Source organism: Cnephaeus nilssonii, assembly GCF_951640355.1.
Source record: "Cnephaeus nilssonii genome assembly, chromosome: 18".
Classification (NCBI taxonomy): Eukaryota; Metazoa; Chordata; class Mammalia; order Chiroptera; family Vespertilionidae; genus Cnephaeus; species Cnephaeus nilssonii.
The window spans coordinates 21,184,619-21,198,698 of NC_137089.1; the positions used below are offsets into that span (position 1 = coordinate 21,184,619).

Sequence of the window (14,080 nt, forward strand, 5' to 3'; positions counted from 1 at the left end):
AAAATTATATAGTATTCTCATTTTATGTGATATATTACATTAATATGAGTATCCAATATTACACCAACATTATCTCCTTGGAAGAACACCTAGAACTAAAGGTCTTCAAGTTGAAGTCTTTTGAAATATTACTAAGCTTTAGGTGATGCTGACATAATTTAATCAGACTATCCTAATGTGTTTTATTCTCCCACAACAGGAACTTCCCAAGGTGATCTTGATTAAAAATGAACACTATCCCAAAACTGAAAAAGTTCTACTTAGGAGGGTCTGTGCAATTTTCCTCTCCTAGATTTCCCAAAGAACAATCCAATATACTATAACTAGGGAAATTTCTGCCAGATTCTAAAAATACCCATTTTACTGAAATGTAAGATAAATTATCATGGCAATATATATCTAGAACACTATAATGAGAAACAGAAATGCCTATTTGTTAGTTTCTGTATTTTATTTTACTATGATATATATATATATATATATATATATATATATATATATATATGGAAATATTTGGCCTGTATTCACTTTAAAAGTTCACTTACACTTTTGAAAGTGTTAAATAATTTTAAAATGTTAAATGATCAACATTTCCAACAATAGAAAATATATTTTAAAGTATATATTATAATCAGATTAAATGTAGGTCTTTTTTTTTTTTTTTTGAAACCAGGAAATATCGAAGTAAGGTCTGTGCTAATGTCTTTGCAGGAAATACAGGATTTCACAAATAAAAAGCATTAACATTATAAGTTGAATATAGATTAAAAGCCATATTTAAAAGCTAGAAAAATTACTTTTACTTTCATGATTATTGGCTTATATGTTTTCATTTGGGAATATTCAAAACTAAAATTCAAAATTTTTAATATTGCAATCACACCTGGCAAGTTGTATTTGTGGTAATGAAGATAGTATTTAATTGAACCTAAATGTGCCTCAGTATACAATACAGATTATATTTTTATTGCAGTTAAATTGGAACATTTTAATGTATTTTAAAAATACTTTATTGTAATCCAAGCATACTATATTTCATAAACAGTAATGAATTTTATTCTGTGCAATATAAATAAATGGCACACTGCCGAAACCGGTTTGGCTCAGTGGATAGAGCGTCGGTCTGTGGACTGAAAGGTCCCAGGTTCGATTCCGGTCAAGGGCATGTACCTTGGTTGCGGGCACATCCCCAGTAGGGGTTGTGCAAGAGGCAGCTGATCGATGTTTCTCTCTCATCGATGTTTCTAACTCTCTATCCCTCTCTCTTCCTCTCTGTAAAAAATCAATAAAATACATTTAAAAAAAAATAATAATAATAATAAATAAATAAATGGCACAGAAGTATGCATTAATGTGAGCATCTACAAGCAAACATAAGTTAAGGCATTATACACAAAATATAAGCTTTAAATATTTTAAGTATGTTTGCAACTAAGCATATACTATCTTGTGAAAATAAATGAGTTTATTAGAATTAGTTTAGATGTATAATTTCCATAATAAGTATGCTATCTATAAAGTATAAAGTGCCACCAATAAAGTGTTATGAGAACATGTAATATATACTTTTGCAATTACCAAGTAAACTTTGTTAACTTTATTTAAATCTGTAATGAAATTTATAATTTGGCATAAACACACTTGTTAAAGATAGTATCACAAAGTGCTACTCATTCAAAAATAATTACACGGTCCCAGCTCTTTGAAATTAATTACAAAAACAATTATATGCAAGGACAGGGTAACATATGCTATTTGGAAGAAAGCATTTGGTACTCACAGATACAGATGGGTATGTTTGCAGACCATTGGTTATTCTCTTGACAAATAATAGATTTTTCTCCTATTAATTCAAACCCAAACTGGCATTCGAACCTTAAAACATCACGATTAGAAAATCCATCGCCTTCTCTAATTCCATATAAAGGTGTACCAGGATCGCCACAGCTTTCTTTTTCAATTTCTGTAAAAATAGAAGATTAAAGTCACTTTCCAAGGGCTTCAGGCATTTGATATCCATACATCCAGTTTAGTTAGTATATGTACACTCTATATAGCTAAGATATTTCAGAGAAAAAGATGAAAAGTATCTGATATTATTATTAATTTTTTTTTGCTATTCTTATGGACATGTTTTGATAAAATGATCTGTAGGAAATAGTGTATTTCTCTGATGTGGGGGAAACTGAGGTCATCAGAGCTATTGTCACTGTTCCTACAGAACAGTTATGACAAGATTCAGATTCTCTGACCCTGCTGGTGGAGCTCAGAGGTTGATTGTGACCCAGAAACCAAGAGGTTGTAGGTTCTTGCAGGCTTGATCCCCAGGCCATGCAGGAGGCACCCAATCGATAACTTCCTCTCTCATCGATGTTTCTATCTACCACCGTCCTTTCCTCTCTCTCTAAAAACCAATAAAAAATATATTTTTAAACAACTCAGATTTTTTGTCTGTAATGTGCATATACTCCTCCATACACACATACATACAGAGTGAGGCAAAAAGTAGGTTTACCGTTGTGCGTATGTGAGATAAAGTTTATTCTTATATTAGTATTTACTAATTATTGTATTATTTTCTATATGAACAACTGCAAACCTACTTTTGCTCTGCCCTGTACATATGTATTTTCCCCAAACGCCAACACATTGAGGGGTAGGTTTCAAGATATGAATTTTGGAGGGACACACATTTTCAGCCTATAGCAGAGGCAGTGATGGTGGCGCCAGGGGTTGAAGATGTCTTGAGGTCAAGTAGGTGATGGTGTGGCTGAGAGCCAGGCAAGTAGAAGCAAGGCCAAGGAGGCAGCCAGTAATGTTGGGGTATTAATTACATATGAAGGAATTGAGCAAACCACAAATGCATTAAAAATAAGGGTAGCCAGCCCGGCCGGTGTGGCTCAGTGGTTGAACCGGGAGGTCATGTTTCAATTCCTAGTCAGGGCACATGCCCAGGTTGTGGAATTAGTGTCCAGTAGGGAGCATGCAGGAGGCAGCTGATCAATGATTCTCTCTCATCATTGCTATTTCTATACCTCTCCCTTTCCCTTCCTCTCTAAAATCAATAAAAATATATTTTAAAAATAATAATGGTAGCCAAACATTTCACTATCATTAAGGGGATGTGGAAAAAAGGGAAGGCTACAAAGAATCCTGAGGTGGTTGAACTAAAATTGGGTGAATTGTTGGAAACTCATGTTTAAAATATAAACATAGATAGATAAAAAAGATGATAGATCTAGACATGAGTATGTGTATATAAATACATATATATATAAAATACACACATATATGTATGTGCATTTTCTAGCTATATCCACTAAGAGTCCTAAAAGCAATATATCCCTATACTAACAAATATATTGAATGTCCAAATCTTGACCTCAATATGATTTTTCACTAAAAGTAACCAGAAAGGCTGCTTCTGAGATGAACGAGATGAGACTGGAATACCTTGTTCTGTCAAAGAACAATAGCAACATGCTTGAAGAATGATGGGACATATCAAAAGGCAGAGAAACAAGCTTGAGGGACTCTACTGCCATTCTGAGGCCGTTTAACCAACAATGTAATGACAGATTACTACTAATTGAATACAATTTAAATTCATAAATCCATATTGATATAAATACACAGGAGAGAAGAGAAAACTCTGTCTCCATATAGAATAACAGTTAGTCCATATAGAATAACAGCAGCCATCATAGTGATTTTGGATTTGGGATGAATGTTTGATAAAAAGCAAAATACTAGTGTGGTGAAGGCCCGGGGAGGTGGTGGGGGTGGGCAGGAGGGAGGTGAGTGGGGAACAAGGGAACATCTGTAATACATTCAACAATAAAGATAAATTTAAAGTAATAATTTAAGCCCAACCAGTATGGCTCAGTGGTTAAGCATCAACCTATGAACCAGGAGGATTCCCAATCAGGGCACATGCCAGGGCTCAATCCCCAGTAGGGGGCATGCAGGAGAGCCGACCAATGATTCTCTCTCATCCTCTTCTATCTGTCTCTCTCTCTTCCTTCTTCTCTGAAATCAATTATTATTTATTAAAAATAATAATGATTTGAGAAAATAAATAAATAAAACAAACAAAAACAAGATATTGACATAATTTTGGATTACCTTTCTATAAAACACCTATCAATCACAAAGGTGAAAATGGTGATGTTACCATGGGAAAACCCAGGAGACACTAATTTTACAAGGATCACATAACCAGTATAGAATATCCTACCTTTGTTTGCCTCGTGCATGATACACTAAAATGATGAGCATCATTTTTGCCTAAAATGAATGGCCTAAATCTGTGTATGAAGAAGGACTGGATAGACCCAGATTCAGAGGCATATTACAGTAAGAAAGGCCTGTACTTTTAAAGCTGTCATGGGCATGACAGACAGGAAAAAACACATCCAAATTGAACAAAATGAAAGAGACATGACAAGCAAATTCAATAAAGTTCCATGGGTTGAATCCTGACAAGGAAGGAAAAAGAGACATTTTTGGATAGAGAAATTTGAATGGAGTCCGTGAGTTGTTTGGTAGTGTGGTATTGCTGTTGATTTTCTAATTTGGATGGCTGTTATGTGAGAGTCTTTGTTTTGCTGAAATTCAGACAGTACTTGGGAGTGATGAAGCATTATGTTTGCATCTTGCCCTCAGAGGGTTCTTTGGTGGTTTTAAATCATGTCTGCAAATTCTTTACTGTTCCTCCTATCTGAAGGTGGACTCGACTTCTCCTCTCTCTCTGGTCAGCATTAGTGACTAGCTTCTAATGAACGCAAGGTGGCACAGCGACACTCCTGACCACTTACGTTGGCTTCTCTCCTAACACTACCAGTTGTCTCAAGCCCCTGCAGGACTGAGGTATGGAGCAACCATTGGTACAATCGCCAGTAGCCAGATTTGAACCCACAGAATTGCTGGAAGCTTTATCTTCCTCAATAGTTTCCCTAAGGGGCCGCTCTGCTACTTGCACACAGCCTTATGAGGACCCGATGGGATAGCTTGCCTAAAGTCTCACATTTTAAGTGGCAGGAATGGATTTGAACCCAGATGTTATGGTTCCAGAATATGAGTTCTTAAGCATTATACCCTCTCCAAGAATAGTTGTGAAATAGACAAAGAAGGAAGAACGGCAATAAAGAATTAGCATACAAAAGCATGTGGTTCTACTAGTAAGCAATATAAGCCATCTAAAATTTGTGTAGGTATACAGAACTACATAGACAGAAAATCATAGAGTGACACAGTTACAGCTTTTGAATAATTTACATTTTATAGTTGTATCATTATTGTAGGATTTGTGTGGTGGGTATTTTCTGTTTTCTTTTCAAGAACCATTCTGAACGCTTTTCTGCCCTGCTTGTTAGCCCTGCCCCAAGGATGGGGGTAAAGGCTGACCCACATGGACCCATTAATAGGCTCCTATGCTACCCGACTTCCTGTGTGTACAATGGGTGGTCAGGAAAGAGGTGGCCCTGGCAGGAGGTCAGGGGAAGAGTGCAGTAAGAGAATTCCCCTCTCCCCTCCCTTCCCCAATTTCTTCTCTACTGGATCACCCTTTACTGAAAGCCAAGTTTATTTCAGGTGGCCTTCTCCTTACAGCTGCCCTCTGAGAGCTGTGGTTCTCATTCCTGAGGATGATAAGGACTCCCTACTATCACTAGCCAGGGATACTGTATAGCCCCTTCTTCATTTCCTTAAGCTCTGCCCAGACACACCCAGTGTGAAGGTGCCATTTGTTACCTGCAGTGTCCCTGAAAATATAATTTACCATTGAAATCTCAGTACAACACACAAAAAAAAATAATTTAGTTAGCAGCCTACTGATACTTGATTTTATTTATAATATTTTATTCTTTTTTAGAACATAAAATGGGGTTGAGATTCCTTTAACAAGGGTTGTCTCTATTGGGAATCCTATATAATAAAGAGCTAATATGGAAATACTCGTCACGCCCTCGCACCCTCGCGTTGTGGCCGGGGGACCTGAATCTGCACCCCCCACCCCGGCACTGGAGCCAGGGACCTGAGGCTGCGCTGGAGGACCTGAGGCAGTGCACCTTGCTTGGCACCAGGCCGGGGACCTGTGGCTGCACCCCATGCCCAGCGGGGCTTCACGGGGGTGGGGCTGGCCGGGTCTGGGTCTCACGCAATTTCAAGGTGAACGCATGTGGGCAGGGAATTGACTCTGGGTCCCGCGGTGTACCCCAGGGAGATTTTCATATACATTTTACTAATTTTCTTTCACCTCTGACACTTCTATTATAGAGAAAGGGCAAATAACAATATTAAAATATTTCATCTAATTAATTCCCATTTAATGTGCACGGATTTTTGTGCACTGGGCCACTAGTTGGGTAAATACTATGCACCGTTCACAACTAAATAAGAAACAAAGTGAGTAGCCATTTGCAGAGTCAGAGGTTGGGGCTCAAGGGATAGCAACTGGTTCTGCTCTTTATCTTCCCTGATGTAGAGGCAAAGAAATCAGAAGCTGAGAAAGAGGTGCTAAAATAAGTGAGAATGGAGATTAGAGGAAATATAAGAAGACTACTGGGAAGACTCTCCTGCAGTGAGCTGAGAACAAAATTGAAAATACAGGTTTAAATGACAGTGGCTGAAATTTGTACAACAGGACTCTTTCAACACCTTTTTTTTTTAGTGACCAAGTAACTTTGATCTTTGATGCCTAAAGTAATAAACTTTAATTTAAATTCAATCAGATTTCCAACCAAAGACTAACATTTGGTCTTAAAGTGACATAGAAATTCTTATTGATCAATCTCTGACTTGACAACAGTTGACACTGTAATTCAAATACCTCACAGAGAAACTGTGTAGGTTAAAAGAAAGTGATCTGTGAAACTTGCAGTTTTGCTGATTCTTAATGTTAAGAAGCCTCTTGAGAATCTTATTACCTTAGCAACGGGCTTACAAAGGTTGTGGAATATTGAATCATGCAGCTAGAAAAGACCTTGTGAGTTAAACTCTATTTCACCTTCAAGCATCTCAGACAAATGAGACTACAGTCAACATTCAAAGGTATTTTGAGAGGGAAGTCTATAACTTCCTAGGAAAAGTGATGAAGGACATATTTACAATAATAAATGTGTAAAGTGTTTTATAATCATGATGAAAACACTGACATTTAAAAAGCGTCAGACTTTGCACAACCATTTAATGAAAAATATGCAAAATTCTGAAGGCTGGAAATATGCCCTGAGATAAGATTCCCAAAGTTGACCCTTTCACTGAGCTGGTATAGAAAGTACTGACCTCTGCAGTCAGTACTTAAATTATACAGTCTTCTGAGATGTAGCAAATAGAGGCACTCACAAACAAACAAAACACCCTCACCCCAATTCTTAATCACATTTCAACTTAAAAATTATTGAATATGTTAATATGTTTAATAGAATTAAGAACTCTTTGTGACAAAAACAATGTGCTTTTCTTTGGTGCTAAATATAATGTAACTAGTGGCCCGGAGCATGAAATTCGTGTACAGAGGGGGGCAGTGTCCCTCAGCCTGGCCTGAACCCTCTCCAATCTTGGACCCCTCAGGGCATGTCCAACTGCTGGTTTAGGCCCGATCCCTGTGGCTCCTAACCGCTCACCTGCCTGCCTGCCTGATCGCCCCTAACCACTCTGCTGCCGGCCTGCTCACCTCCAAATGCCCCCCCTACCGGCCTTCTTGCCCCCAACTGCCCCCCCACCAGCCTGATCACTCCAACTGCCCCCCCTATCAGCCTTCTTCCCCCAACTGCCCCCCCGCCAGCCTGATCACCCCAACTGCCCTCCCCTCCTGGCCTGATTGCCCTTAACCACCTCTCCCTCAGCCCCAACACCATGGCTTTGTCTGGAAGGATGCCTGGAAGGTCTCCCGGTCTAATTAGCATATTACCCTTTCATTAGTATATATTTGACATATCATTAACTTGAATTTGTTTCTTATTGTTGTATTTATTTATTTGTGGCAAATCATTTATATTCCGTCATCTCAGTGCCCAAGTCTAAATTTGGAGAGTAACTGAGGGACCTACAGTTAATGTCTGTGGTTACAAAAAAATAGTTTCCTAGCCTTCATAGGTGCCATGGTCTGAATGTGTTCCCTCCAAATTCAGATGATGGTATTAGGAGTTGGATCCTTTGAGAGGTGATTAGATCAAGAGAGGAGAGCCTCATAGATGGGATTAGTGCTCTTATTAAAGAGGTTCCAGAGAGAGCCATTGCCTCCTTCCACCGTGTGAGGACACAGTCAGAAGGTGCCAGTTATAATTCAGAGAGAGAACTCCCACTAGGTGGTCACCCTGCTGGCACCATGCTTTTTGACTTCAAGCCTCCAGACGTGAGAAATAAATTCCTATTGTTTATGAATTACCCAGTCTCTGGTATTTTGTTATAGCAGCCCAAGTGGACTAATATGATAGGTATACAAACTATGAATTTGGATTATATAGCATTTTGCTCCAACCCAGAGATTATCAGACTTTTGGCCATTAGTTTCCTGGGGTTTTATGTAAGACTAGAGGCCCAGTGCATGATTGAATCATGCACGTGTAGGGTCCCCTACACACTTTCGCTTTCGATCACGGGGGAGCTGGGTGTCTGTCTGCTGGTGCACCAGGCCTTTCGGAAGCCTCCGGCTCGGCAGAGGCTTCTGAAAGGCCTGGTGCCAGAGCAGACAGGCACCCAGCACCCCCGCTTTTGATGGTCCCCGGCGGGACGTGAGCTCGCTGCCCCAGAGGCCCCTTCTGTGCCGCAGCACAGCCATGGCACAGACGCTGAGCTCGCGCTGCTGCTGGCACGCGAGCTCAGTGTCCTGCTGGCCCAATCGGCTACCCCGGCCACCCCGAGTCCCGCCCCCTGCACCTCCCGCTGGCCCAATCGTGGACGTAGTGGAGTGATGGTAATTTACATATTACCATTTTATTAGGTAGGATCCTACTCAACAATTATAACTCTACCCTCTTTCTTTCTCAAGAGAACATGCTGGAATACAGGGGAGTGGAACTAAGGGTACTTACCAACTCAAAAGTACTTAATAAATTCACTTAGTTCATTATTTACTAAGGACCAACTGTGCACTGTGTACCAAGAGGTTTGCCATGAAGTATAACCACAAAAGGGTGTATGTTAATAATCCCAGTTCTTAAAAAACACAGTCTATAATAGCTGCCAAATAGATGTATTAAATATATGTTTTAATTTCTTGGCACACATTTTTAAGAGAAAGAGAAGAGATTATGTTCTGAACAACACCTATACTATGTTTTAAAACTCAAATCTCAAATCCAAGATAATTTGAGAAGTTGAATGTATTTCCTATGGATTCTGACTTAAAGGCTATTTTCCGTATAAAATGTCAAATGACATGTGATTCCGCCTTACTGACTTGCCCTGAGGTAGTATCCTTAAAAATTGACCTACTATTTATATATTTAAGGTCCTTCAAACAACTTCCTTAGCATTTTCCTTCAGTTTGGGACTAGGGTACAGTGTCCATGACAGGACAATATGGAGGGCTGATTGAGATTTGGATACCGAGGAACAAATGCTCAAGAGCATTTTCCCTGTAAAAATCTCATACCAATTGATGACATCAACGAGTAAGTCAGCTAACTACTGATAATTTCATTATCATTTTTTTCAGATACAGTGACCTTACCCATTTATACATCCATTCAATTATATATTAGTATTTTTATTAAAAAAGATGTCTTGAAATTGTACTATATTCTAAATGTTGGGAATGTAGACTGAAGACAATATATTATTGCTTTCTAAGTATGCAGATACATAAAAGTGTTATAAATACTGTAGTTTTAGAATAAGATATATAGGAGACCTGAAAAGCAAATGAACAATCCTGCTTAGAAATAGAAAGGCAACAAAGATTCTATAAACTGAAACATGAAATAAGTTTGGGCAGATTTTCATGAATGTGTGTGGTTGAGGGGTTGGGTATAGGGTATGTGGTAGTTTTTGATATTTCAGGTAGAAGGAACAGTTTGACCAAAGGGATGATACTGTACAATGCCACAATTTGGAGAAGTGAAAGTAGCTCAGTACTGCTGGAATTTGGGTGCAAGGAGAGTGAGGTACGAGACGAGGTTGGGGAGATGTGGGATGCCCTTGTGTATCATATAAAGGACATTTGACTTTATTCTAAGCAGACATAAGCCATTGATAAAGCATTCTAATAATGCATAGCCAGTAAATACTCCACAGACTGCAGGCACACTAATCTTGTGTAAAATGAACTAAACATAATAAAGAGTCAATCAAGAGACATGACCCTACTCCCTTACAAACGTATAGTCTAATAATGGACTAGTAAAAATGAAAGTATCAGGAAGAATGCCTTTTTATAAGAAGACTCAACATAGCATTGTTCACTTGCAGCCTCACTTAACCTGTCTATTCTTTAAACATTTTCCGTTGAAGTACCTTAAATGAAAGAACAAAGTGAAATATAGATTTTTGTCTAAATCTCTATAGCTACCTGTTTAAAAGAGGTTGCAAGCGGGGGTAGATCAATATTTTTTGAACTGTAATACCAATCAAAGTAAATGGATTTTTCTTTTGAAAGAACCGTAACTGCTAGGAGCCTAAGAGCAGCCATCAAAAACATTTAAACATTTATTGCTCTTACTGTATCTACCAGGTGGTAAAAAGGAGTTATAATTATTTGAAGGCATAGCTATAAAACAAGTAAGAAAAAATCAACCACTCTTATTACTTAAAAAAAGACTACATTGAGAAAGCCAGAGTGCAACAAATGAGCAGAATATGCCTTCTGTCTTAAAAATAATAACACTGCTACAGTATTAGGCCTTTATGGAATTAAGCACTGGCTCTATTCGTATGACTTTTTCAATCTAAGAAACAGGTATTGAGCTCCCATATGTGCTGAGCTAGTCATTGGGGGTTGGAGGGAAGTATATTAGATGAATTGAACTAGGCATTTCCTCAAGAAGATAAACACAGCATTTAATTAAGGCTTTTTGAAGCACTGGTGAGAAATATGGAAATAACAAATAAATACAGCATAAGCTCTTTGGATCTGGTTTCTTCATATAATTTAGGTTTTTAGGGCTACTATGATAAGCACTATTTCTTTGAATCTGGCTGTATTTCAGTTTCCAGGGGCTCTGTGCCAAACAAAATGTTATTTTTCTGAAGAGGACCCTCTATCAATCATACATATCTTAGTTTGAATTTGAATGATTATATAACTTCTTGCAAGTTATCTTCTTGCAAGTTGTGAATTTTAATCATCAAGTAACTTCTCATAAGTAAAAAAAAAAAACAACTGAATAAGATATAGAAAGTATTTTACAAATAAAAAGTACAAATTGCCAGCTTTATATAAAAATAGTCACAAGAATGTAAGGCACAGCACAGGGAATATAGCCAATAATAGTATAATAATACACCATGTATGGTGTCAGATGGGTACTAGACTTATTGGGCATATAAATGTCTAATCACTATGGTGTACGTCTGAAACTAATATAATATTATATATCAATTGTAATTTAAATTCTGGAAAAAAATTAAAAATTTAAAAAAGAAAAAAAATGTATTACCAGGAAAATTTCAGCCTTCATGAGGAGATTTTCCTTGAAATGCCCTAAAATAAGCCAGAATACTGTAAGTGGAGACCACATCAGCATTGAGAATATAGTACATCTCAAAATATTTAGACAAAATCTAGGCGCTGAGAAATAGAAAAAAATAATGAGAGAGAAAAAAGTAGGAGCAGCTGAACTAGTTCAATGGATTGTGGACTCCTTGAGCAGTAAACATTTCTAAATTATCTTCATATGCCTGGGACCCAGCAAATGGGAAGCGTCCGATGTGTTATTTTCTCTTCTTTGTTTTAATGAACCATGAGGGAAATCAGAGGTAGGGAAATTGGAAATCAAAGCCGGACCTCATTAGAAACTCTACTTTATACTAATTATTTGTAACTGTACTAATCCCAAGCATCATGATCTGGATTTATGAATAGGTGCTGTCTTAGATTTACAGAGAAACATCATAAATAAAAGTATGACATATTATCTCCATCATTTTTAAAAAAAAATAGTTATTTACTACTTGTATATCAAGACATTCTAGAAAAAAACTGATTTAGGACATCATGTCTGACTATTATGTGACTGGTGGTCGGTGTGCCTCCGTAGATTGATATATATGGGGACAGGAATGAAGGAGAGAAAAATTGTGTGCAGAGGCCTGAGGGGAGAGAGAAGAGAGACAACAATTATTGAGGAACTGGTTTTTGAACCTTTGCTGACCCATGGGAAATATTTTGATCTTAGAGAGTGAAGTTGGGGTTAGAAGAAAAATTTGTGATTCTGGGAACAAGTCAGTGGTGCTGTAGGCTTTAGATGAAAAACAAGAAAAAAAAAAAGAAAACTTGTGCCACTCATGTCTACCACTCCAGGCATTCTCAGGGTTTAAACTGTGAGCTTACAAGACCAACAATTGAAAGGTAGTTTAGTCAGAAAAGCAGGATTCTCAGTAGAATGGTATTTTGATTAAAATAATAAAACATAAATAAATAAAAATATCAAGTTGGATAAAAAACCAATTATAGTTCAATTTGGTAATTGTAGACTGATCCAATATTTCAAGTAATCTCTTTAGGAAACTCAGTTACTTTCTATTAAACAGAACTCGGTTCTATTAAACATATTACAGTTTAAGAGGCTGATTTATGTAAATATTTTATCTTCTCCTGCTCTTCTTCAAAGTGGTTACATAAAGGGGTGGGATTAAGTGACATAAAAAAGACTAGCAAGCCCTGGCTTGTGTGTTCAGTGGTTAGAGCATCAGTCCATGTACAGAAGGGTCTTGGGTTCCATTCCTGGTCAAGGGCATGTACCTGGCTTGCAGGTTAGATCCTCATCCCTGCTCTGGGCCATCAATGTGTCTCTTTCACATCAATGTTTCTCTCTCTATCTCTCCCTCCTTCCCTCCTTCCATTCTCTATAAAATCTAATAGGGCCCAGCCGACATGGCTCAGTGGTTGAGTGTTGACCTATGAACCAGGAGGTTACTATTTGCTTCTCGGTCAGGTAACATACCTGGATTACAGGCTTGATCCCCAGTGTGGGGCATGCAGGAGGCAGCCTATCAATGATTCTCTGTTATCACTGATGTTTCTATCTCTCTCTCCCTCTCCCTTCCTCTCTGAAATAAATACAAATATATTTAAATATAAATAAATAAAATGATTATCTTTAAAAAAATCAATAGGAAAAAATATCTTCAAATGAGGATTAAAAAAAAAAAAGATAAAAAAGACTAGCAAGACTAAGGAGGCCAGTAACTGTCCTATGTCCTTTGATAGTTTTGTTGTCACTGATGAAGAGTCATTGGCTTAATATCTTAATTGGCTTGATGAGTTTTCAGGTGAAATTATTCCAGTCTAGAATTTTGGGCATTCAAGGAATCTGGCCATTTGCTCTCAAGGTATCTGGCTTTGCAACTTTTAACTTGGTTCTCTGAGGGTCCAGCCATTAGAATTATAAAGAGCTCTGCATGTATTCATCACTAGGGCAGGTAGGAGGTACTACATCCCCACACATGTCCAGACTGTGTGGAACTAAAACAGAAACACAGAGTCTGAAGTTTCTCCCATACCTAGGAAAAGGGAAGTTGGATTCACTCTGGCCTGAAGATTTCTCCATCCAACTCAGCACTTGGAAAGCTGGTTATTACTCTGTCATTGAAGCATAGCCTTACTTTTCCCCACAATTCCTCAAGCTGATGGTGGTGCTGGCTCTAGGCTTTTTATTTTCTCTACTTCATATTCTTCTCCTCTATTGTAATGAGTCTGAAGATCTAACTTGCACACATTTACACGGGCATCTCTATAAACTATGGAGGAAGCTCTGTGGTGATAGGATTCATAAGTAAACCATTTATAAAATGTATTTTTCTCTCTGAAAAAACCTGGATTTCAAGACTATTTTCTCAACTCAACTCAAAATCACACTAGGGTAGGCAAAAGCTGAGCTACCCTCTTCTCTTTGCATTACTACCTTAGTAACTCCTG

General features: G+C 37.8%; 1 protein-coding gene across 3 annotated transcripts in view; it reads right to left on the reverse strand.

Annotated features, from left to right (window-relative positions):
• Nucleotides 1-14,080, reverse strand: part of CSMD3 (CUB and Sushi multiple domains 3) — a gene marked incomplete at both ends in the record, with an annotated part of 911,147 nt that overhangs the window by 374,379 nt on the left and 522,688 nt on the right. For all 3 annotated transcript variants that reach the window (XM_079795927.1, XM_079795926.1, XM_079795925.1), the window contains one exon: nt 1,781-1,963. In XM_079795927.1, the coding sequence (XP_079652053.1) occupies nt 1,781-1,963 (183 nt within the window). The remainder of the gene's footprint in view (nt 1-1,780; nt 1,964-14,080) is intronic.